Below are 26,970 nucleotides of genomic sequence, written 5' to 3' on the forward strand. Positions count from 1 at the left end.
GAAAATAAGCTGATTACATGCTATCCCATAGCTGGGACCCCCAGGGATCAGGTGTAATCTTCAGCAAAACCTGGCAGCAAGTGTTCAATTCCCCTGCAGCACCCCCCCAGGTCAAAAGAAGCATTACACAGTGCCCATTAAAATCAATCCTCCGGAGACAGGGAAGCTCTTCGTACATGTATAAAAGCAAGCACTTGTAGTATTTCATCTTGCTAATATAGCTTCTCTCACAGGCTATGCAATATTTTTTTCCTTGCTCCAATGCTTGTAAAATAATAAATGAAGCAACTTTTCAAATAGTCTTGCTAAAAATCTCCTAACGGTTTGTGTCTACAGCTCCTATGCAGACCTATGTGTCTCCATGATTGGAGACTAAAAAAAATCCTGCAATCATATTCCTTTCCATCTCTCTTCTTCTTGCTAACAAACTTAATGTACATTAGCAAGAAGAAGTGCACAGATAGATGGGATTATAACTGCAGGATCAGACTACACAGGGTTTATTTGTAGTCTGTAACCATGGAGATGCATAGGTCTGCATAGGCGTGTAGACACAAAACAGGATATAATAAGCAAGACTATTTGCTAAGTCGCTTAATGTTTTATTTTATAGACATAGGAGCAATAAAAGAAAAAGTTTATGAGAACATAGCATTTAAAATTTGCGCTGAAAGGAGTTGTATGTGGTTAAAAAAAGAGATTTGCTTATTTTCCAGAAGCAGCGCCACTCTTGTCCATGGGTTTTGTCAAGTGAATGAGGCTGAGCTGTAATACCAGACACAACTCATGGGCATGTGTGGTGCTGTTTCTGGGAAAAAAGCAGACTGTATTTTCTAATCTCCACAACTAAAGTGCAATATTCCTAAATTACCAAAATGCCCTTGGATGAGCCAGATGTTATAAATAGGGAACAGATCTTACTTTAATTTAATCTCAATAGCCCTTCTTTACCTTGGCAAATTTTACTGCACGTCTGCCATGGTCCATAGGGATTCCAATAGAAAAGCTGAGGTTTATCTTCAATTGGAATATTAAAAGTATATCGAACATCTGGGTTATATAAATTGCCAACAGATAATATCTAGAGGAAAAGAAAGAAAAGGTGATAGTTACATCATTAAATGAATTGCCTGTGATTAAAGTAGATTCTGTCTTTTTTCCAGAAACAGCGCCACTCTTGTCTATAGGCTGTGTATTTAAGTAAATGGGGCTGGGCTGCAAAACCAGACCCCGCGCAAAGACAAAAGTGGCACTATTTCTTAAAGAAAAAAAAAAGCAGACCCTTTTTTTTTAATCGTTGACAAATCATCATTTTTCAGGGCAAAAAAACACAATTCATTCAAGGATGAGCTGTATTACCTGCAGCATAATTTCTTGGTCAATCCGATCCGTGCAATTAATTCTCTCCACAGTGTGGTCTGACCCGCTGTACTCAATCACTGCGTTGCCCACTTTGATTTCCCTTTTGAACATACTGACCACAAAGTCGCCATTTAGAAGGAATTCCCCATTGCTGTTTGATAAAGCTGTAAGAAGAAAGGCAATATTTCATGTAAGAGCAGCCTGACACGTAGTGTGCTCGCAGGGTTAAACATAGCGGTTACAAAGATCTATTTTTCATGTACAATTTGTGAATTTATTGTAATTCTTAGTGTTAAACAAAACTGTGGGTTTAAATGTGTCGTCACCTCTGATTCGTTAAAGAAGGAAATAAGTGTCTTTATATTCAATACAAAACTATTGAAGAAAGGGACAGAGATGGGAGGGCGGGGGGAAGGAAGGAATGAATGGAGGGTGGAGGGAAGGAAAGAAAGAAAGAAAGAAAGAAAGAAGGAAAGAAAGAAGGAAAGAAAGAAAGAAGGAAAGAAAGAAAGAAAGAAAGAAAGAAAGAAAGAAAGAAAGAAAGAAAGAAAGAAAGAAAGAAAGAAAGAAAGAAGAGAAGGAAGCGACACAGGCAGATATTAAATGGTCACAAACGTTCAACAAAGTTTGCATAAATCAATAGTACATGCAAATATAAGAAACTTTGCAATATAACTTATCAGAGAAAATTAAATCCTCTTTCTCCCCTTATTATGATCCCCCTCCTACTAATTGTTCACTCACTCAGAATTTACTGCTAATTCTGTCTCCTCAAGAGGGGAAATACAAGATCAGGTTATAGCTACCTATAAAAGTCTATGGAGATGGGAGCAAGAGCAGAGTTAGATGAGAGAGAGGCAGAGAGACACAGAGATGCTGCAACAGCTTCTAGTAGGTTTTCTATCTCACCCCAGTGCTGGATTAACAGCAACACTGCTCATTACTGCTGTATATTGTCCTCCATATTGCTGCTTCAATGCTTGTAAAATAATAAAATGAAGCAACTTTTCAAATAGTTGATTAAAAATCTCCTACCTGTTTATGTCTACAGCTCCTATGCAGATCTACACTACCATTCAAAAGTTTAGGGTCACTTAGAAATTTCCTTATTTTTGCAAGAAAAGCCGTTTTTTTCAATGAAGATAACATTAAATTAATCAGAAATACACTCTATACATTGCTAATGTGCTAAATGACTATTCTAGCTGCAAACGTCTGGTTTTTAATTCAATATCTACATAGGTGTATAGAGGCCCATTTCCAGCAACCATCACTCCAGTGTTCTAATGGTACATTATGTTTGCTAACTGTGTTAGAAGGCTAATGGATGATTAGAAAACATTTTAGCACCGCTGTAAACAGTTTTGCTGTTTAGAGGAGCTATAAAACTGACCTTCCTTTGAGCTAGTTGAGAATCTGGAGCATTACATTTGTGGGTTCGATTAAACTCTCAAAATGGTTAGAAAAAGAGAGCTTTCATGTGAAACTCGACAGTCTATTCTTGTTCTTAGAAATGAAGGCTATTCCATGCGAGAAATTGCCAAGAAACTGAAGATTTCCTACAACGGTGTGTACTATTCCCTTCAGAGGACAGCACAAACAGGCTCTAACCAGAGTAGAAAGAGAAGTGGGAGGCCCCGCTGCACAACTGAGCAACAAGACAAGTACATTAGAGTCTCTAGTTTGAGAAATAGACGCCTCACAGGTCCTCAACTGGCAGCTTCATTAAATAGTACCCGCAAAACGCCAGTGTCAACGTCTACAGTGAAGAGGCGACTCCGGGATGCTGGCCTTCAGGGCCGAGTGGCAAAGAAAAAGCCATATCTGAGAATGGCTAATAAAAGGAAAAGATTAATATGGGCAAAAGCACACAGACATTGGACAGAGGAAGATTGGAAAAAAGTGTTATGGACAGACGAATCGAAGTTTGAGGTGTTTGGATCACACAGAAGAACATTTGTGAGACGCAGAACAACTGAAAAGATGCTGGAAGAGTGCCTGACGCCATCTGCCAAGCATGGTGGAGGTAATGTGATGTCTGGGGTTGCTTTGGTGCTGGTAAAGTGGGAGATTTGTACAAGCTAAAAGGGATTTTGAATAAGGAAGGCGATCACTCCATTTTGCAACGCCATCCCATACCCTGTGGACAGCGCTTGATTGGAGCCAATTTCATCCTACAACAGGACAATGACCCAAAGCACAACTCCAAATTATGCAAGAACTATTTAGGGAAGAAGCAGGCAGCTGGTATTCTATCTGTAATGGAGTGGCCAGCGCAGTCACCAGATCTCCACCCCATAGAGCTGTTGTGGGAGCAGCTTGACCGTATGGTACGCAAGAAGTGCCCATCAAGCCAATCCAACTTGTGGGAGGGGCTTCTAGAAGCATGGGGTGAAATTTCTCCCGAATTACCTCAGCAAATTAACAGCTAGAACTCCAAAGGTCTGCAATGCTGTAATTGCGGCAAATGGAGCATTCTTTGACGAAAGCCAAGTTTGAAGGAGAAAATTATTATTTCAAATAAAAATCATTATTTCTAACCTTGTCTTGACTATATTTTCTAGTCATTTTGCAACTCATTTGATAAATATAAGTGTGAGTTTTCATGGAAAACACAAAATTGTCTGGGTGACCCCAAACTTTTGAACGGTAGTGTATGTGTCTCCATGATTGTGTAACCCTGTGTAGTCTGATTCTGCAATCATATTAATTTCCATCTGTCCCCTTCTTTTTGCTAACAAACTGAATGTACATTAGCAAGAAGAAGTGGACAGATAGATGGGATTTATAACTGCATGTGATAGATATAGGAGAGCATGGGGGCGTAGATATAGGGAGTGTAGAGGTAGCAGTCGCACCTGGGCCCTTAAGCCTTAGGGGGCCCAAAAGCCCCTCAGCCACATAGGAAGACACTAGTATTATAAATGATATATGGTTGGTGGGGGCCCTGTTACAGATTTTGAATTGGGGCCCAGGAGCTTCAAGTTACGCCTCTGGGAGAGCAGGATTCTCCTCTTCTCTATTTATGCTTTGGGAGGAAGGAAGGAAGAGACAGGAAGGGAGGTATGGGGGATGGAAGGAGAGAAGGAAATAAGGAGAGAAGGAAAAATGGAAGAAAGGAAGGAAGGAAGGAAAGAAGGGAGGAAGGAAGGAAGGGAGGAAGGATGGAAGGAAGGGAGGAAGGAAGAGAGGGAGAAAGAAAGGTAGGAAGAAAGGTACGGTGGGAGTAGGTAAAGGAAGAAGAAACAGGGAGGGAGGTATGTAGAAGGAAAGGAAATAAGGAAGGAAAGAAGGAATGAAGAGTGTAAATTAAAAGGGTAGACTTCTATAAAGGCAAGTAAATGTTAGGACAAATTAATTTAGGCATCCAGAATATTTTCCCTTTCATCAGTGAATTTATATTTTTTGTTATGTGATCAACATTAATCCTTCCAGATCACGGATAAAGGGACAGCTGTATTGTCACTGGAGCTTGTGTCATTCATGTGTTCATAATCATCAGCAATGTGGATTGCTTCTTCTGTAAACTATAATTTGTGGCAACAGCAGGAAATATTGCAGAGCTCACTATATGACAAGAGTTCATTTTGAGCACTTTTGTTGCTCAAGACAAGTGACTCGCCTACAACTCCTAAATTGCTTTTTCAGATCTATTACACCTATGCTTTTTCTAGAACTGTGCCTGAACAATAAAGCTTTCTGTAGCCGGTCATAATTCTTAAAGCAGATAAAATTGCAGTTTGAGGGATATACGTCCGGTGGAACAACCTTACCAATAAGTCACAGTAGGCAGAAAATTGATGCTGAAAATGAGAAAAGTCTTTTTTTGTATATTTTTTTCTAGTTTCTGTGAAATAACTGTTTGTAGCAGAGACACAAAAACAGTTCTAGTACTGAGAAGTGTAGAGACATGGGGATTTGTCAAACCTTATGAAGCGTGGGTTATGGTAAAGGGCCAATTCTAAGTGTACGCAATCAGTGATGGCGAGTAAAGGCCTTCTATATTTTTGCTCTCCGTTGTCGAGCAATTCCAGTCAAGTAAAGTATAAAAGTTCTCATATATGTTAATATTCTTGCCAATAGGGGGCAGTATCATAGTCAAATATTCTACTTTGTAGGCCAATGGATGAATGGACTTGAAAAGCGACAACTATTTTCAGGAGCCAGAAATGTACTCAGAGCAGTTGTCACTCCCCTTCCCCCACTCATCTTAGACGCTCCTACAAGCCTACAAAGTGTAGTATGTATATATTCATAATATATATTTTCAGAATAAAAATAAGAGTTCTTCAGCAAGGCCTATATTTTGTAAGCAATAGGAAGGATCATTTCTATCAGCTTTCCATCCTTGTCTGCTTTCCCCTAGTTTACGCCTTTTAGAAGTGTGCAAAAGGAGGGGGCAGTAACTTATTGTGTATTATAGACACCCTCTCTACTGACAACTAAATTATCTGAGGCTAGGGATTCCCTTTCCCTCTGGTACTGTGCCCAAAAAAGGGCCCATTTTGCGGTCCAGTTTACAGGACAGTCCGGCAAAAATTTGGATTTATGGAGATTATGTATATACTGTATATCGGGTCTCATAAATCCTGTCTTGGAGGAAAACTTTACATATTGCTCCCAGTAACCATTCAATATACATTTCACTAGAGCAACTCTGATTGATTGCTATGGGCAATATGGTCTCTCCATGAATAATTTTTGGTGGGTTTACACCAAAATATAATGCTTGCTCCAAATTCATGTACAACCAAGTGCCAACAAAACGGCCATCACAACCACAGATTTTCTAAACGTGTCCCATCACATTCATTTGAGCGATATGGAAAAAAAAATTGTAACATCACATTTGTAAGAGGAAATTTTCTAGTATTTTATACAAATTTACTAAACCGAACAATGCCCCAAAAATGTACCAATGGTCCTAGTGACTGATATAACAAACCAGAAAAAGAGACAAGTCACGACCAGATAAATAGAAAAGTTACGAACAATCTTTATTAAAGTCAATTAGACACAAGAAATCACATAAAAAAACAACTATACACAATAAAATAACATGACCCCTCGTAAAAAGATGGAATCAGAACATAAAAGCAGCGTGGTCCCCCCAGATGGTAAATTGGTCATGCGATCACCCAGAGAGCTAAAGTGCATGGATCAATAATTTAAAGCAGGTGCTAGGTATGGTACATTTGCACAGATAGATAACTATACATAGGAAAGATGCAAGTGGCGTCTTACACAAAAATAACATACAAATGGCAGTATAAATGATGCTTCATCAGCAAAACGCGCGTCGGGTCCAGCAGCGGTCTCCCCCCCCCTCCCGGTCCTGATCTCCTGGCTATCCTTGTACTGCCATTTGTATGTTATTTTTGTGTAAGACGGCACTTGCATCTTTCCTATGTATAGTTATCTATCTGTGCAAACGTACCATACCTAGCACCTGCTTTAAATTATTGATCCATGCACTTTAGCTCTCTGGGTGATCGCATGACCAATTTACCATCTGGGGGGCCACGCTGCTTTTATGTTCTGATTCCATCTTTTTACGAGGGGTCATGTTATTTTATTGTGTATAGTTGTTTTTATGTGATTTCTTGTGTCTAATTGACTTTAATAAAGATTGTTCGTAAATTTTCTATTTATCTGGTCGTGACTTGTCTCTTTTTCTGGTTTATTTTATAAAAATGACAAGGTTTTATATTCAAAGGTAAAGGTTTCCATCTGATTGGACAGTGTCACAGCCATAATAACACGCCCCCTTGACAGTACACGCCGCGTTGACTGTTCAGGGGGTTATTTAAATATCGGGCGCCAAATATAACGGCACCGATATCTAAATAACGGAGGGAGGTAGAAAAAAATGTAAAGTGCCCCAGAGTTGTGTGAACAACTCATAACTCCTATAGGTTACAGCTCAGGTGCTAAAGGTGACAACCCCTCTGATTGGAGAAGTTGCCATTTCGCTTCCCCCCAATAACCACGAGTGGCATCAGAAGCATTAAGAAAAGGTTAATTCATGTTAATAAATTTATTTTTATTAAAGTGCTTACCAAGTCATTTGTACAACACAACGGAAAATTTTGTTGTGCCACTTTCAGCTCAGGACCCCTTTAGCCATTCTGGAAATATTTTTTTTTCCACCCACTTTTAACAGGATTAAGGATTAATGACAAAGGGACAAATAATCTAATTCCTGCAGGTTCCCCCGTGACAACTTCCCTCCAAAATGGATACATCCGAGATCTTAATACACATTGACAAAGCAGTTTTTTTCTTCCTTTAACCCAAATCTTGTGGTATGTGCGGTACACTGTATTTACCAGGCCAAATTCTTTGCAAGAGAAGCCGTTTCCTGAAAACAGCGGTCTACTGCACAACTTCACACTAATGCGATTACTTAGCTAATTTCCTGAGTTTGCTTGTCTGCCATTTCATCTATCACACGGCTGCGTTACTGTGAGGGCTCTCCGCAGAAAAAAGCGAGGTCACAAAAGAGGGAACGGGGGAGCTAACATTTAATAGACCATTGTTAAAAGCAAACTAAGGGGGCCTTTAAAGCTCAACTAAACTTTCTTTAGAAGTCAAAGTTTCAAATGTTGTTACCACTAAGCACTGTAGTAGGAGTAAAACGGTACAAGGGATGACCTAAAAGGGTAAAATGTCTGATATTACTACAGAGGTCATTTACAACTTCGTGTTATTCCTCATAAGGACTGGAAAGAAATAAGTGACAACAATAAGGAGGGGTTCCATGGGATTATGTTAAATCTATGGCCCCTCTTCATAGTTTATAGTCACCGAGGATTAAAATGTTGCTCACTCTAAAGGTAGTGCAAAAGTATTCTAGATGTCCTTGGAAGATCTGGAAAGTGGCCCGATAAATGCAATTGACTTACTTATACATTAAAGGGGTTGTCCGCTTTTGTAAATCCCTGTTTGGCCAAAATTGTTTCCCAATGATAAGGTGATAAAAGGGAGTCCAGTTGCGATCAGTTGTGATTTCCATAGAAACCTTGCAGCAAGTGTTCAGTTCTCCTGCAGCACCACCATAGGGGAAGTGAAGCATTGCATGCTACCCATTGAAGTCAATGGGCTGTCCTTGTAAAGCTGGGTCCACCAGAGTGAGAGTAAGGGCCCTTTTACACTGGCCAATTATACGGCAAACGAGTGTTTACAGAACGCTCGTTCCTGATCATTACCTGTGTAAACAGGGCCCGATCAGTCGAGAATGGAGCAAACGCTCGTTTATCGGCAGATCGTATAGTTTCTGCAGCTTAAAATATTATCGTTATCGGCAGCACGTCTCCCTGTGTAAACAGGGAGACGTGCTGCCGACATGATAGAAATGTATGGGGACGAGCGATCGTAGTCCCCATGCATAGCTCCTTGTGAATGGAGCAAGCGAGCGCCACTCGTTGTTATGGCCAAAATGGGCCGGTGTAACGGGATCCTAACTGCTCTCCATTAAGATGAGGGTCCTGAAAGGGGAGCTTGACTTTATGAACGCCCAATCTACCCCTTTAATGGACAGCAATGTACATATCCCACCCAATCTGAGCCAACTGTATGGACAATTCTGCATGTGCACACTGTATATGAGGAGAAAAGTCCCTAAACTATAGAAGCCCTTCAAAGAAACATTGTCTCAGATATGAAAACTTTTGTAAAGTTTAATTATAATTATAATAATTTTTATATATACATTTTAGTAGTGATTTTACCTGCTTTATATTTACATTTGTGTTTTTAGAAAATCCCTCATGGTGTTTCGACTCCTACCCAGAGCTTATAATGTGCAGGTCTTTATGCGTATACACTACTTTGGAAAATGAAGGGGTTGGCTTGTAGCAATCACTGTCATGCGTAATCTTGTAATTAGGCAGTACTTATGGAAATTAATACAAAATGACCTATTCATTGGCAGCTTATAGAGGCAACAGAAAAGAATAATTATCTCTCTGGTGAATTTTAAAGCATAATTCACTGAACAATTGTTTAATTGGATGTTATTTACAAACTAATAAGTGTATGGCTACTAAAAGGCACAATATGTGCCAGTCTGCTGAGATACTTATGACTAGCCTGGCAATACAGTTAAAAACAAAGGGTGCACAAATTAATGTATAGCATTATTTTGCCTTCCCATGTTTATGAGCATAGCTGTTCCCTTAATCTATCCAAGAGAAACATATTGAGTAGGTAAAATAAGGCATTCATTATTTGTCCACTTGGCTTTGTCTTTGTAAAAAGAAAAAGACACTACTGAGAGAATATTGTAAAGCCAGAGGCAGACTGATCTTGAGAGCTAAAACAGGCTTTATATCTCCTGTAGACCAACACAAAGAAAAAAAACATTCTATGAAGCTAGATTTCCCCTGAAAGACTAGAACATGTGTGAGGAGATACCACGTCCTTCTGGTGATCAGAACAGCTTTTTATCGAAACAAAACCCTAGAAAAAATTGTTAGAAACTAGACATGTCCGAATTACCAAAGGTGTTAATGACCCCTAATTATGTATGGAAACCTTAAGGGCTCATGCACACAGCCATATAACAGATACGTGGTGTAGGGATCCATAAAAGCCTGCCATTACCCCATAATGTACCTCTTTGCGCCTTCAATTTTATATAGAATTTGAGAGAAAGAAAAAAAAAAGTAGTATTACGCGGCCCGATGTGAGCGGTGTAAACAGGTGCCGATCAACGAGCCAGCTCTTTGATCAGCGCTCGTTTGCTCCTTTCACAAGGAGCTAGTATGATGGACAAGCGCTCGTTACTACGATTCCTTGTCTTCATACATTTCTATCATGTCGGCGGCACGTCTCCCTGGTAACACCGGGAGATGTTCTGCCGACAACGTTAATAGTTTCAGCATTTAAAACTATACAATCAGCCGATGATCGAGCGTTTGCACATTCATTGGCTGATCGTTGCCCTGTTTACACAGGGCAATTATTGGGAATGAGCATTCTGTTTGCCTGATAATTGGCCGGTGTAAAAGGGCCTTAACCTGAAGCTTCTTAGCCCCTGTGAAAAATTGGTAAGATCCCTCCCTTTCCATGTGCTATTAATAAAACTGGCAAAGGGTGTGTGGCCGCCCTCAGTCACCAGAGCCTGGCTGCTACCCCTGCACCCCCTACAGTATAAACTACAACACACTGTATCATGGTGGTATTCTTCTGCAGAAACATTGTTTCTAGGGGAAAATATGGTGCCTCAAGGTGGCACCACATGGCAGTACACGTAGTGCTTAGACAGTAGTAGTGTTTGCTGTCATACAGGGTCTGTGCACTGAGAGTTATATTTTCTCCTAGATTCATATGGTATCCATGAGCAAAAAAATTGTGGCCTGTTCTTTTGCATAGAATATTAAGGAGGTATTTTACCCTAAAACAATTGGTTGTACGGGGTGCGAAGGCACCATATAGTGGACCATGGAGTGCCTACGGGTACACAGTCTTCATGCACACGGTCTTGCCATCTGCATCAGACCTACTTGACCATACATGTAAGAGTCTACATTGGATGAAACCCAAACATTAGTTTTTGAGATTTAGCGTGTACAGCTGGCCATACACATTAGATCAAAGTCTGCCAAGCCTTCGAATTTTACATATTTATGAGAAGGAGGCGTTAGTTGTAAACTGAACGATCGTTCGCGATCATCTATCTATTGTGTATGACCCGCTTTACATGATCACACACAGGGAACTTTCTTATCATATACCTTTGAGTTATTTGAGGACTTTGATAAAATTAATGAAAAACGTACCAGAATGCAGTGACCTTTAAAGTCACGTCCCATGCTCGGATTCCCCCCCCCCCTTCTCTCCAAAAATAAAACTCCCCTACCAAAAAAAGAAGCTAAATTCCAAGGAGTCTTTTATACAATGACATTTTCATTCTTCTGTTACTCATAATAAAGTTTTCCCTCCTCAACATGAAGGAGTACAGTCCTTAATTTCATGGACGCCCACTTACACCAATGAGTAAACGTTTACTCTTTAGACCTGATGACAATGTTAAATTCCTGCTACTGTCTCACAAAACGACTGTGAAGTTCACACAGAACGGTCACACATGCCCACTGAGCTGTGAAATAAGTGTATGCGTACACACTTTTTCATTTGCATCTATATAGTCTTCATTTAAATAGCAGATCTCTACAAGTGCTTGACGGCTATGACTAAACATTTTATCTATTGTTCATTGGAAAGCTGAAGATAAAAGAGCCTCATTTTCAGGTCAAGGGGTCTAGGTTGCATTGATTAATCTGAGAGCTGTGCAAGGCCGTACGTTAGATGCCTCTTAAGTGAACTGTTTGCAAATAGTACAGTTCACATTGAATTCTTATGGGGGTTTTACACTGGGTGTTTATCGGGCAGTCAAGCGTTCATACAACGTTTAATTGCCTTGTGTAAACAGGGCAGCGATCAGCAGATGAACGAGCAAACGCTCATGGAAATTACATCATAACCCACTCTTATTCAGCTGATCGTATCATTTTAAAAAGGTAAAATATTAGCGTTGTCGGCAGCACATCTCCCGGTATAAACAGAGAGACGCACTGCCAAATTGATAATAATGTATGAGGACCAGCGATCGGAGTAACAACCGCTCGTCCCCATCCATAGCTCCGTGTGACAGGAGCAAATGAGCGCCGATCAACGATGTCTCGTTGATCGGCACTCGCTGTACCGGCCGATTGTTCTTCCGGTGTAAAAGGCCCAACTTCAAGGAATGCATTATAGCACAATGATAGTGATTTTACAGACTGGAGAGGCTTTCAAACCAAAAGCAGGAAGTATACAGTGACATACTGAAAACCAGGTAATCAGGTGTGTTATAACCAGATCAGATTTTACGCCAAAACTAGATTAACTTGGCCGATTCAATTAATTTCCTATTATTATATTATTGATATAATTCAAATATATTTCCTGGTGCTGTAGACAGAATTTACTTACTTACAACAGTCCCCATCCCCAGTGGAGCTCACAATTACTATTCTTTTCCTGCCACTCTTAAGAAAGGGGCAATGTCAAAGTCTAGAGCACATTCAGAGTCCACTGGCTGAAGCAATCAGGCAAGAGGGCGCTCATAGCAAGAGTAGTCAAGAAACACTTCAGGTTTGGTACACAGATAAGCGGCAAGAGGTTGTAGTATGAGGCAGAAATGTGATCAGGAAACAATCCATGTTTGCCACAGAGATAAGCGACAACAGGTTGTAGCATGAGGCAGAGACGTGGTCAGGGAATAGTCCACGTTCGGTATACAGATACTTGGCAATAGGTTGTAGCGGGAGGCAGAGACGTGGTCAGGGAACAGTCCAAGATTAGTACACAGATAAACGGCAACAGGTTGTAGCTTGAGGCAGCAAGGCACTAGACTACAGACAGGAAGCTCAATAGTCAGAAAAGGAAGAAGTGAAAGAGCCAGGCAATCAATCCAGCAGTGGAGCTGTCCAACATCCCTGATAACTGAATGAAAAGAGCTACTGCCTGATACACAGGAGTCTTCATTGGAAGCCATTTCACACATCGTTAAAGGGGTACAAGACAACCCCTTTCCAAATGCCCTATGAATATCACAGGTGGGTTCCAAGCTCAGGACCTTCATAGCCACTAACAAAGTGTAATGACGGGGTAGGGAGACAGACAGGTGAGCCCTAATCTACCCGCCACTCAGTCCCTGCCTACTTGCAATGGCCCATCCTAGGCGACGGCGTACAACTGGGCGACGGTCCCTACTCTCACTATGTGCACGACAGACAGACAGACAAGGGTACAAAGAAGCTAAGGGAAATGGGGCAGTTGCCCACAGCAACACCGTGAGCAACAAGAGTAGTGAACAAGCCGAGTCAAACCATGAGAGTACGAGGTACCAAACGCAGAGCAGGAGAGTAGTCAGTAAAGCCAGGGTCTGTATGAAACAGTGGACAAATAGTACAAGCAGCACCAGCAGAGCCAGGAAACCAGCAGAATCACAGGCAAAGGAGAAGCAGGAAACGAAGGTACAAATAGACAGAGGGCGGGAGCTAACTCCGTCTGGCCAGGCCGTGATAGGCTCTCCCACTTCTCAGCCTCCCAGCCCGAGTGGTAGATGATCGAGTCACTATCAGACTTAGGAGCAGGTGCAGACTGAGTAACCACGGGCGTCGACACAGAAGCTGTGTCTGGCAGATCCTTTACACAAACAGTGTCACTCACTCTGGCGGAACCGACCCGTCTATGCATTATATGGATGCCGATTAATTTGAAAGGTCGGCATGTTATACTCTGGTATAGCTTCTTTCGATAATAACACCTGATCACCAGGAATTTCTGAAGATGGACCCGCGCAAATCAGCTGATCACCAGGACGGCTTCAATCGGAAACCAAATTGTTGTCATGAAACAACCCCTGTAAGTTTCTGGAGTGTGGTAGGAAGTTTAAATATATTGAGTAAGCCCAAGCAAATGAAAGAAGCTCAGCACAGCACTGCTCACCAATGAACCACCGTGGTCTTCACTAAGGTTCATTTATGGTGTACAACATAAAAAATATTGACTACCATATACTTTTCAAAGCTACTTATAGGAAAAGTCACCTTGTTTTCTATCAAAGTGTAGTCTAAGGTGAAACTATTAGGTCAGCAGAGAAAACATTAACTCAGTGGGTCCATTCTTGTGGCAGGAGATAAGCTGGAGATGATCTGTCGAGAACATTATAGGCCACTTGCTAACTGCAGGTTGGGTGCACAAGCATTCTTATGTTGGACATGGGCATTATTATCAAACTGGTACATCTCATGACTTTCAAGGTTGCAGTTATCCCATAGTCTACCAGAGGTCATCTTCACCCTATCTCTGGTCACTCTGAAGGAAATTTAAGGTGACACAACTGAATCAACGTTTCTATAACCTATGTTAACTCAGAATAAGGACAATTTTCCGAATATTTAGATTTAGACTTAAATATTGTGCGCTTCAAACATATCATGACTCCAATGACAAAAAAATAAAATATCCTGCTGTTACAATTAATGGAAACCGTACATAAAGCTAAAATCAGGGTTGGCATCAGTACCAGGCAATACTGGGAAGAAGTCAGGGTCCACTGGTCTTGGGAATCTCATGGTGACATGGGTAAACAAGCTCTATTCTGGTCAAGCTTAAGACTACCTGGTCTACACCGGCAATGGCCCCACTGTGACTCAAAATCTCTGCTTGCTGTCCCTCAATAGCAAGCTTCATTGTTTACTTCTACTGGTTAAAATATGTCCTGGGCATGTCATGGACACATAAGTGCATAGTTTGTTACAAGACACGGCTCGGATAACTGCACTATAAGGCCCCTTTCACACCGTATTTTAGCTGTACGTTTAATGTGTATGTTGGGAAAACTCCAGATGTACACGTTAAATAGGGCTCTATTTGCTCCACAGAGACCAAAAGAGTTTCTTTTTGGCCTCCGTCGGGCTGATATACACTACAGTTCAAAAGTTTGGGGTCACCCAGACAATTTTGTGTTTTCCATGAAATCTCACACTTATATTTATCAAATGAGTTGCAAAATGACTAGAAAATATAGTCAAGACATTGACAAGCTTAGAAATAATGATTTTTATTTGAAATAATAATTTTCTCCTTCAAGCTTTGCTTTCGTCTTGGAATGCTCCATTTGCAGCAATTACAGCATTGCAGACCTTTGGCATTCTAGCTGTTCATTTGCTGAGGTAATCGGGAGAAATTTCACCCCATGCTTCCAGAAGGCCCTCCCACAAGTTGGATTGGCTTGATGGGCACTTCTTGCGTACCATACGGTCAAGCTGCTCCCACAACAGCTCTATGGGGTTGAGATCTGGTGACTGCGCTGGCCACTCTATTACAGATAGAATACCAGCTGCCCGCTTCTTCCCTAAATAGTTCTTGCATAATTTGGAGGTGTGCTTTGGGTCATTGTCCTGTTGTAGGATGAAATTGGCTCTAATCAAGCGCTGTCCACAGGGTATGGCATGGCGTTGCAAAATGGAGTGATAGCCTTCCTTATTCAAAATCCCTTTTACCTTGTACAAATCTCCCACTTTACCAGCACCAAAGCGACCCCAGACCATCACATTACCTCCACCATGCTTGACAGATGGCGTCAGGCACTCTTCCAGCATCTTTTCAGTTGTTCTGCATCTCACAAATGTTCTTCTGTGTGATCCAAACACCTCAAACTTCGATTCGTCTGTCCATAACACTTTTTTCCAATCTTCCTCTGTCCAATGTCTGTGTGCTTTTGCCCATATTAATCTTTTCCTTTTATTAGCCAGTCTCAGATATGGCTTTTTCTTTGCCACTCTGCCCTGAAGGCCAGCATCCTGGAGTCGCCTCTTCACTGTAGACGTTGACACTGGCGTTTTGCGGGTACTATTTAATGAAGCTGCCAGTTGAGGACCTGTGAGGCGTCTATTTCTAAAACTAGAGACTCTAATGTGCTTGTCTTGTTGCTCAGTCGTGCAGCGGGGCCCCCCACTTCTCTTTCTACTCTGGTTAGAGCCTGTGTGTGCTGTCCTCTGAAGGGAGTAGTACACACCGTTGTAGGAAATCTTCAGTTTCTTGGCAATTTCTCGCATGGAATAGCCTTCATTTCTAAGAACAAGAATAGACTGTCGAGTTTTACATGAAAGCTCTCTTTTTCTAGCCATTTTGAGAGTTTAATCAAACCCACAAATGTAATGCTCCAAATTCTCAACTAGCTCAAAGGAAGGTCAGTTTTATAGCTCCTCTAAACAGCAAAACTGTTTACAGCGGTGCTAACACAATTGCACATGGGTTTTCAAGTGTTTTCAGTATATCTTTTTATTGAATGATGGAGTAACGTAATAGACTTCGATTTTCGATCCCGTTGGAACCCGCAAAGAAACATATCCTGCATGGTATACATTTTTTTAACATGGGGCCCATGGGTGCCACTATATGTCATCGGTCACAAGCCTCTGTAAAACGTATGCGTGGAGAAGCTCTAGTGACGTTACTGTACATATAAGGAAAGTTATCGCTGGAGCTACGCAGCACAGCAGAGGCTGCCCTGTCCGCCCGTGCGATGACTCTATCCCCCGCATCCGCAAGTCTTTTACAGCCAGAGTCCCCAGCTGCGATCTCTGCCCGGGGAAGTGACATCAATGTAGCTTTTTCTAGGAGCAGCCAGTTACGTCACAGGGGCTGCCCGGCTGCTTTAAAATTTTGTGGTTGTGGGGATTATAGGTTCGCCACGCGGTTGTTGCATCAGAATCGCCCCGAAGAGACTCCGGCAAAGTTATGGACAGTGAGTGACATCATTGCTTTCCCCAGGCCCTCATTTGTCTTGACGCAAACACAGTGTGAACAGAGCCCAAATGTAATCAGTCCTGCACCTATGTGTCTATCACATGACCAGGACAAATTTTTATCCAATGAAAGTAAATAACGAACGTTCCTATTGAATGAAAGCCAGCAGAGATCTTAAATCCATGAAAAACTGATACAGAAAGTAGACTAGAAAACTGTATACATTTTCATTATACCAAAAATAATATTTATTTGCTGAATCTGGACTCCCACCGATCATTAGAATCTGAGTCCCCCTGCGGTCATTCAGTAAGAAGGAGTTTGAATGGAGCGACGGTCAAGTATATGCTTTGCCACTCCATTCAATGTCTATGGGGCTGACGGAAATAGTCGAGTACGGCGCTTCGTGGGACAACCGCCTTAAAAAAAGAAGACTGACCGGTAGCTATGGGGAACAAGGCCAGTTTTTTTTCTGTCAGTCAGTTTTGATAAATGTGACCCTATAAGAGTGTGGTATAAACAAATTAGAAAATATTACAACTTTGACACCTGTACAATAAAATATTCTACTAATTTACACACTGGATAGAAACGGTTTGTGTACATCTCCCACAACATGAAACACAATGTGAACGCCCTGCACCCTGGACGATAAGACAAGTGGCAGCAGGAATAAAAAGTCAATGTCAGTCTGATTGAAGGGTCTGATCCTACATGCAGCTGAGCCTCTATTTTCTGTAGGGATCATCCTAACATAAAGAAGCGCTGGAAAAACATGGCGCGGCAGCGACACTTATGAAGGTGTAACCGGTTCTCATAACATCGAAAGATGCAGAACGCTTTACTAGGAGATCATCATAAGCTGCTGGATACAGAACAGACCTCCATCATTTACAATAACAATTTATACTTCACTGTTGATCCACGGTCTGAATTTAGAAAGCTGAGAGCTGATACAAGAGTTGCTTATAACATAGGACATCATTTACTAGAGACAGAGCAAAAAACACTGTTTTAATATGACACCTTTTCTTCAGCCTTAAAGGAACACTCCAGAAAAAAAATATATATTGTGTTATGCCTAGAGGAGGGCCTGAGGGGGCGGAGCATGACACACGGATTTTCACTTTTTTGGTTTCCGGCCCCTCAGGCCCTGGACTAGACATAACACGGCATCAATTTTTCCCTGTGTGTTCCTTTAAAAAAGTTATATATATTTGAGGCACAGACAAATTTTCAGTGTATTAACTTTGTATACAAAAGGTTTAGAGAAAAATTACAAAAACTTTCGATTTACAAAAAACATGTTACTATAATATGTTTTAGGAAAGCAATGGGCCATTGATGGGGTGTATATAGGCAACAGTCCACAATGGTGAATCCCACCTGATTTAAGTTGTCAGTGAAGGAGATAACTTTAATTTCCTCTGATCTTTTGTTTGACACTGACCTGGCCACTCCTAAAAACTCAACAAAGTAAAAACATTGAGGAATATGTCGTATTCCAGATATATATATATATTCTGACCCACTCCTAATGCTACCGTAGACTTCTCCTCTCATCACACTACCCTACTGTGCATGTTCCCGTATGATGTTTAGGACTCTATACTACTAAAGCAACTGTTGTCTATACCATAGGTGAATGATCTATGCATTAGGACCCCAATTTAGGTCCCACACTATAGTTCTAGGATCTCAGATTTCCCATACAATGCACCACAATAATTCTCCTTGGGGTTCCCCCCAAAACATGATAAAAAGCGCCTGGACATAGTACCAGGTAGGGGCAGGCATACCATAAGCATGACCTGTGCAGTCGCACAGGGGCCCAGTAAGTAAGGGGGCTCACTGCCACATTAGAACCAGCTTCCATCTGTCTATTAGATTGCACATAAGGGACTGAATTATTGAATTTCATAGCCCAGATATAAGGGGCATGCTCTATGCTGAACTATTGGAGACCAAGGGGCCCATAAACTGTTTTTGAACAGCTGCCCTCTACTCTCTGTATCCTCCCCTGATACCAGGGTATCCACAATGTCACCATATAGAGTTTAATTTAAAGGTGCGGCCAGGATAATAATTGGTGGGACAAGGATGAAGGTTAACATTTTTCCCCCATAATTAAGGATCCTGAACAACTAGTAGTCATTATTGTTGCTCCCAAAATTCAGTTAGCCAGCCAACCCTAACTCATGCAGCCAAGCCTAATAGTATATTAAAGTGAATTGGAGTAATATTCACCTTAAAGGAATTTTTTAGTTAAGTAAACTCAATTTCAAATACCCAATCAGATCATTCTGTGTTACTAGATGGGGTCCTCCATAAAATAACCAAAGCAGAAAGCGCTACTGTGTCTCTCTCTTTGGAGGACTCAACATGTATCTTCATTACACAGACATCACACTTGCTTTATTTCCCCTGTGGTGGCGCTGCAGGGGAATTGAGCACTTGCTACCAGGTTCCTCTGCAGATTAGGGCTGATCATGAAAGGTCACAGCAGCAGGGCAACATTCGATCATCTTATTTTTGGAGGAATCGTCTAACAAAAAGGGATTGTAAAAAGTGGACAAGCCCTTCAATAAAAGCTAGTCACAGTGTACTAGTGTTTATGTGGCAGGTGGTCTTTCATAACGCTTACCATTGTGCCAATGTAAATATGAGCCAGGAAAATGTCAGCGCAAATTGACTTTAGCAGAAGCAAAATATTTATAATCTCTAATAAGAAGACAGGAAGGCTTGCCAAGATTAAGACACAGTCTGTACTTTATATTCTCTGTGGAATTCAAACCCAGTGTGGTCTCACCAAGGTAGTTGTCATCTTCCGGCTTCCCTGAGTAGCTGTGCTGCCGCACATCAATGTTAGTAGCGCCGGCTGGAATACGAACCACAGTATTGTAGCCTGGGAAGTACAAAGGATGAAGTGCACGGTTAGTTCAGATTAATGGACAGGATGTTCTTTACAAAGGCGGCGTGGGTTACACTTCTGCCAAATGCATGTAGCATCACTTCAAAACACAACTTTCTATGTTTACAGAGAACAAAGGAAGAAAAGCATGGCCGCTCGTTGTGTTATGCCTACATGACAAACACCATCTTTGCAGATGTCTCTTTACAGCCCATTATATCTTATTCCTCTTGCAGATTTTGGATTGTCTCCTATAAAAGTTTAGACGACCTTGTGGAACTAAAACACTGTCAATCCCACTATTGTCTGAAACCTTCATGAGGTAGGAGTTCCATTACCGATAATAAGATATCCGAGGATTTGGAAGGACAGAGTTTTTCAAAATGACCCAACATGATTAAAGGAGAACTCTACCTAAGAAGTGACCGGTCGGCTTATTGTGTTTTTCCCACCAGAAGAAGTAATATAATATTGCTAGAATATACCATCACCTCCTGATCACATCAATGATTCTCAGAAAAAAGGGGCCACTGCACTAGTTAATGGGGTATTCCCAGAATCGACAATTATCACCTTTCCACAGGATAGTTGATAATTGTTTTATGCTGGGGTCCCACCGATCACGAGAATGGGGTGTCCCAAACCCCCTGTTCCTCCTCACTCCTCAATTGCAGTGAATAGGACATTGAATGGAGCGGCGGTTGAGCATGCGCGCTGCCGCTTCATTCAAAGTCTATAGAAATGACGGAAATAGCTGAGTACAGCGCTCGACTGTTTCCATCCAACCCTTAGACATTGGATAGAGCGGCGGGTGCTCATACTTGACAGCTGCTCCATTCAAGCTCCTGCTCACTGCAGGCGGTGCAGTAAGGTGAATTTGGGGGTTCTGTACCATTGTTCTCATGATCGATGGAGATCCCAGTGATCAGATAATTATCGCCTATCCTGTATATATATCCTGTATCGCCTATCCTGTATATAGGTGATTATTGTCGATTCTGGGACAACCCCTTTAAGCAGTTTTCCCTGTACAGCGCCATTTACGCCCAACTACTGTGCAGTAAGACGCAACACAGCCCCAATTACTGTCAAGTGGGTGGACAGAACCCATGCTGTGCAGTGAAACTGTCAAACGGGATTTTGCCCTTTCAATCTTGGGGGCCGGTGGGGGTCCCAAAGGTTTGTCCCTCACCTTTCATGAAGTTTCGGAAAGCCATAATATGCCCACATTTTAGGGTCCATATTATGGACATAACAGCCAGACCCTGCACTGAACTTAGATCACCATAAGGTTTTATGCTGATCTTAGTTCAGTACAGTAGAACGGCAGAGGGGTCCGGGTCTTGCAGACATAATACGGCCATAAAAATGTTCCAGCCGACGGATTGTAGAGACAACATAGAGTTTAGCTGTGTTCACACCCGTTTTTGCTGCACCATAACAGAAGACAACCCCAGTTGGAGGTGACTTTGGAGCCAATCACTTGCCATTGAAGTCAATACATTGGAACATTTGGTCACCCCATTATATTGATGCAGTGGCCAAACCCGACACTAAACTGATGTAAAGCTTCAAGGGAAATATATTTGGTAAATACAGTACAAACAGTAATATAGTAAGTATAATAAGTATAATATACTAAAAACGGATCCTTCATTTTAGCGGTACCTACCGTAATGTACTATATTAAACGTTCCAGCAATCGTTTTGCAGGATGAATTGTCTCCGCCACAAACACCACATTTATCTCTTCTGGCTTTCGAGTTTAGGACGTGATCACAACCAGCTTGCTTTAAAAAAAAGGTATTAACAAGATCTATTAAAAAAAACCTGTGGGTACAGTTTACATGATTCTTGTCACTAGCTTCAAAAAATTATCAGTTTTAGGGCTTATCCACACGTAGGGAATTGCTGCAGAAAATTTGTGCAGCAATTCCGTTGAAAGTAGCAGACATTCCGCTGCAGTAAAAACGCACCATTTCATGCGTTTTTGAATGCAGAAAATGGTGCGTATTTTGCTTTGTTTTTCACAATAATGGGAGATGGCGACGTCTCTTATCAAAAATGCAGCAATTCAGTCCACTCTCCGCAGCAGGAATTTACATGTTGTGGTCCAAAAAATATGCACTGCAGGACAATTTCTGGTTGGAATATTTACGCAGCGTGGATGAGATTTGTTAAATCTCACCTAATTTGCTGCTACTGTATTCTGCTGTGTTTATTCCGTCCGCAATTCCGCTACGTGTGGACAAGCCCTTATTCTGAGTTCTAAATCAATCAGTAAAGTATTCAGTCCTGTGGTTGGGAGATGATGGGCATAGAATCACTTAAAGGAACAGTCCAGGAAAAAGTGAAACCTGGTGTTATGCCTTGTGAGGGTGGGGCATGACACAGAGGGGTGGGGCATGACACAGAGATTCTGTCTTTGGTGTTCCTTGAATGTCTGTGTTAAGTGCTGCACTAAGCAAAACACATAGGAGGGATTTGCTTAGATTGGCGTTTCATACAAGCACAAACGCTGCTAGAGTACAATGTACGTGCAGCCCTCTAGCTGATCATGTGCCAGAAAGGGAAATCTACACCAGCTGCGAGCTAGCATCGATTTTCGCTATAAATAAACTATAGTAAATGTGTCAGGACACCGTTTTGGTAAGCCCCACCCCTTTAAAATAAAAGGCATAGACGGTGGAAAAACAAAAAGTCTAAATTTTTGCTTAAAAAACGAGTTTGTGTGCAAACTGCGACTTTTTCACACCAGAAAATTGGCGTAGATTGCATAATAAGTTCTTCCACCTTATCAGTTCTAACTAGAGTGTTCCTTTAAATACTTATATGGTAAAATAATCCCTCCAGTAGAAATCTGCTCTCCCCTATTTCTGATTATATGATATACGGTAAAAGGCCTACCTATTAGGATTTACATAAGTTTGTAGAAGGAAGATGGATACATATAGAGCAACGTATGTTGCATACGCAAAGCCGAAATACAAGTTTTCCATTATATATCCATTATATATATCTCAACGGGGTTATTTAAGAACAGCACCAATGCCGCTCTTGTCCATAGGCTGTATATTGCAGCTCAGCCTCATTCACTTAGGCGCCACCACTGGAGAAATTAAGCATTACATGTTACCCGTTGAAGTCAATGGCCTATCCATTTAATGCATGGGCCTCCAGATACTCTTTTTGGCTTCTCATCTCTCCGGCTAAATGATAAAGGTTATGAATAGGTACTCCCCTCTATTATCCCAGAATGCCCTAATAGGGTATTTGAAAATGGGTTTTCTACATCAAACAACCCCTTTAAGTAAAAGAACAGATTGCATTCAATGGCACTGCAAATGTAGATAAGATAAGACTTTACATTCGGTGTCCCTTTAAGTTCTTAGTAAAAGCTTTATTGATATGGGTACATGACATTGGGCCGTGTCCTTTTAAACCCCTACTTAGGAAACTATATGCAGTACATAAATTTGCAGACTATTTGCCATAGAAATGATTGGATTATGTGTTGGGCCTCGGATTGTTTAGTAGACATTTTCCTGAACCTGTAGATGGCACTGTTGCTATTATGATCCACACAACGGTTTGGTCAGTAAGAAAGACTCTTCCAATATTTTTAAGGAAAGAGCATCAGGGAAAAAAACACTAAATGTAACCAAGTGGTTCAAGTTTATTCAATGAAATCGATCAGAAAATATAAACATATTTAATTATCAGCGTCATCTTAAAGTCCCTGTTTTTATAACAATTCTCCTTTAAATTCTGCAAAAATGACCCTGACATAGGTCCAAAGCCAAAAATGACAAATCTCATTATTTTTCCCATAAAAATCATCAAATATTACAATTAACACAGTAAAACAAGAGGTAAGTGAATGAGGCGCCAGTCTAGATCACAGTCAGTGAACCAGGGTTGGAAATTCTCCATGAAATTCATGGACAGTCCAAAAACATTGTAGACTTTTGGCCATTGTACATGATGGAATTGGGAGGCTCCCGCAGAGCCACACACCGGGATGGTTTTGGAGAAAACTATGTCAACCCTGTGGCCCCTGGGTGGTAATTTGTCAGGCTGCTGATAGGTCCCGTTAAAGGAGAATGATAAGTGGTGCTATTGTATTTATGAGGACTATGATTTGCACTATGCTTGGTGCTTTATTTTATGGACACTAGCATTATCCTGGTTAAAGGGGAAGCCCGATATTTAAAGGGTAGGTCCGTCTTTAACACACTTTTCACTGCTGTAATGCAGCTAGAGTAAAAAAATGAAGCAAGTGATTAAACTGGTTGATGTAAAATTTCCTTTTTATGTTTACAGCTCCAATGCAGACATATTTGTCTTCATGGTCACATAGACCCAGAACAAAACTTGTGTAGTTTGTCCCTACAGTCATACTCCCTTCAATCTGTCTGCTCCCCAATATAGGTATGGTGGGTGTCCAACACCCGACACACCTACAATCAGCTACATGAAGGGGCCGCAGCACTCTCCTTCATTGTTTACTCAGACACAGTGCTGTACATTTGCCTGTGATTGTGCCTAGCACTGGAGATCATTCCCATTATTTGAATGGGACTGAGCTGCTGTGAGCTGCAGTACCAGGCACAGCCACAACCAGATGTATGGCGCTGTGCCTGGATAAACAATAATAGAGGACCCTTCAAGCAGTTGATTAGTGGTGGTACTGGGAGTCATACCCCATACCTATCTTGAGGATATGCCATCAATATTACAGTCCTGGAAAACCCCTTTAAAAGTTGTAAAGGCAAAAATGCTCAGGCACCAAGCAACAAAATGACTGGATAGGGCACAAGGAAAATATGTGACAATAGTTATAAAAAGCTGGAAAGGCCCTTTCAGAATTTCTCATTGGATACAATGAAACTTCACATAATGTCATTTGTAATTGACAAAAGGGGTAACTCGCCCTCTGGACTGGACACAATAGTTCTTTTGAGAGCGACATAACAATACTGGCAAATTTTAAAATATCATTCAAACAAACGAGTGGAAACATGGTATGGCATTTCGACATTTCTTGAAATGTCTTTACTACTCTATCTATCTATCTATCTATCTATCTATCTATCTATCTATCTATCTATCTATCTATCTATCTATCTATCTATCTATCTATCTATCTATCTATCAATCTATCTATCTATCTATCTATCTATCTATCTATCTATCTATCTATCTATCTATCTATCTATCTATCTATCTATCTATCTATCTATCTATCTATCTCATATCTATCTATCTATCTATCTCATATCTATCTATCTATCTATCTATCTATCTCATATCTATCTATCTATCTATCTATCTATCTATCTATCTATCTATCTATCTATCTATCTATCTATCTATCTATCTATCTATCTATCTATCTATCTATCTATCTATCTATCTATCTATCAATCTATCAATCTATCAATCTATCTATCTATCTATCTATCTATCTATCTATCTATCTATCTATCTATCTATCTATCTATCTATCTATCTATCTATCTATCTATCTCATATCTATCTATCTATCTATCTATCTATCTATCTATCTATCTATCTATCTATCTATCTATCTATCTATCTATCTATCTATCTATCTATCTATCTATCTATCTCATATCTATCTATCTATCTATCTATCTATCTATCTATCTATCTATCTATCTATCTATCTATCTATCTATCTATCTATCTATCTATCTATCTATCTATCTATCTATCTAATATCTATCTCATATCTATCTATCTATCTATCTATCTATCTATCTATCTATCTATCTATCTATCTATCTATCTATCTATCTATCTATCTATCTATCTATCTATCTATCTATCTACCTACCTACCTACCTACCTACCTACCTACCTATCTATCTATCTATCTATCTATCTATCTATCTATCTATCTATCTATCTATCTATCTATCTATCTATCTATCTCATATCTATCTATCTCATATCTATCTATCTATCTATCTATCTATCTATCTATCTATCTATCTATCTATCTATCTATCTATCTATCTATCTATCTATCTATCTATCTATCTATCTATCTATCTATCTATCTATCTATCATCTATCATCTATCATCTATCATCTCTCTGTATATATTATCCCATAGATTATTTGACTTATACAAAATGTGCTCCCTATAAACAGTAATAGCTTCCCTTTAATATGCACTTAACAATTGTTCTAAACCATAAGAATTAAAAATCAGTACTGCACGAATCAAGTGTATAATTTTTTTTACCCGACACAGGCCTTGCACACAGATATCATTCGTGTCTGGTCCGCATGACGTTCCATCGACAACTCTGTCCCTGAGCTGATAATAGGCTGTGCTTCCTGCCACACGGCAGAATAGTTTACAGCGGTCCTTCATTAGAACTGCGGACAGATCGAAATGCTTTGTCAATAACGTTTAAATTCAGCTGAATGAGAGGTAGAGACAATTTGGCAAAACTTACTTCCGCTGTACTTAGGCACCCAGCGCACATTAGGAGGTAGGCCATTGATATTGAAATGTTTCCCATCAAAATCAGAGCACTGCTCCTCTCTGAAATCTTTCTTCTGCTTCGAGCACGGCTCAGTATTGCAAGACTTAAATTTCATTCTACGCCCCACACAGTATTTACCACCATTCTTTGGCCTGCAGAAATAGCAAGAAAAAGTTGGGGACTATTCTACAACATAATGTGTCAATGTACAGTTTTTTTCTGCCAACTGTCCAAGTGTGACCCAAGTGAGGCGTTTTTGATGGGCGTACCTGGGCGGATCAAGGGCATTGCTTAAAATGTGCCGAGAATGGAGATTCAATTGTTTGGAGGGATGAAATTGTCCCATTTGAGCAAGAGAGTTGGGTCCCAGGAAAATTAGAGCAGAGCCGATGATAAGACCTGTGCCCTCCTGTGGAGGACTCAATAGGACCAAATTTGGATGGGCATCATGCAATGCTACATTCCTCCTGATGTGGCCACTGCAGGGGAAATGAGCGGCTGAATAGAGTTAGTGAAGCCAGATCTGCAGCGATCATTTGATCCCTGGGATGGCTATGTTCTCAGAACGGGTTGTCCAGAATGTATTTATGTGTTTATATGCCCAGTAATAAAGAAAACGCTGTCAATTAGAGGCAGGTGGGCAGTGGTGGGCTCGCTTGCTTGGTCTACATTGCAGGTGGAAAATCCTAAGCCACAGCTCTTCTTGCTTCACATGCAATGGGGGAAGGGAAAGAAGGGATAGACAGTCTTAGGATTGCCGATGTAGGACAGGATCACAGAAGAGGATGATATCATAACAGATGTTGCTAGTATTTATTTTAAATATGTTTTATTATATCTTTAACATGTGCTACACATTCATTCCAAATA

General features: G+C 40.7%; 1 protein-coding gene across 3 annotated transcripts in view; it reads right to left on the bottom strand.

Moving 5' to 3' along the window:
* Nucleotides 1-26,970, bottom strand: part of ADAMTS9 (ADAM metallopeptidase with thrombospondin type 1 motif 9) — a 186,253-nt gene that overhangs the window by 91,785 nt on the left and 67,498 nt on the right. For all 3 annotated transcript variants that reach the window (XM_075833996.1, XM_075833993.1, XM_075833994.1), the window contains 6 exons: nt 26,071-26,252; nt 25,854-25,990; nt 21,252-21,369; nt 19,478-19,573; nt 1,360-1,526; nt 952-1,081 (listed from right to left, as the gene is read on the bottom strand). In XM_075833996.1, the coding sequence (XP_075690111.1) occupies nt 952-1,081; nt 1,360-1,526; nt 19,478-19,573; nt 21,252-21,369; nt 25,854-25,990; nt 26,071-26,252 (830 nt within the window). The remainder of the gene's footprint in view (nt 1-951; nt 1,082-1,359; nt 1,527-19,477; nt 19,574-21,251; nt 21,370-25,853; nt 25,991-26,070; nt 26,253-26,970) is intronic.

This window comes from Rhinoderma darwinii, chromosome 7 (genome assembly GCF_050947455.1).
Source record: "Rhinoderma darwinii isolate aRhiDar2 chromosome 7, aRhiDar2.hap1, whole genome shotgun sequence".
Classification (NCBI taxonomy): domain Eukaryota; kingdom Metazoa; phylum Chordata; class Amphibia; order Anura; family Rhinodermatidae; genus Rhinoderma; species Rhinoderma darwinii.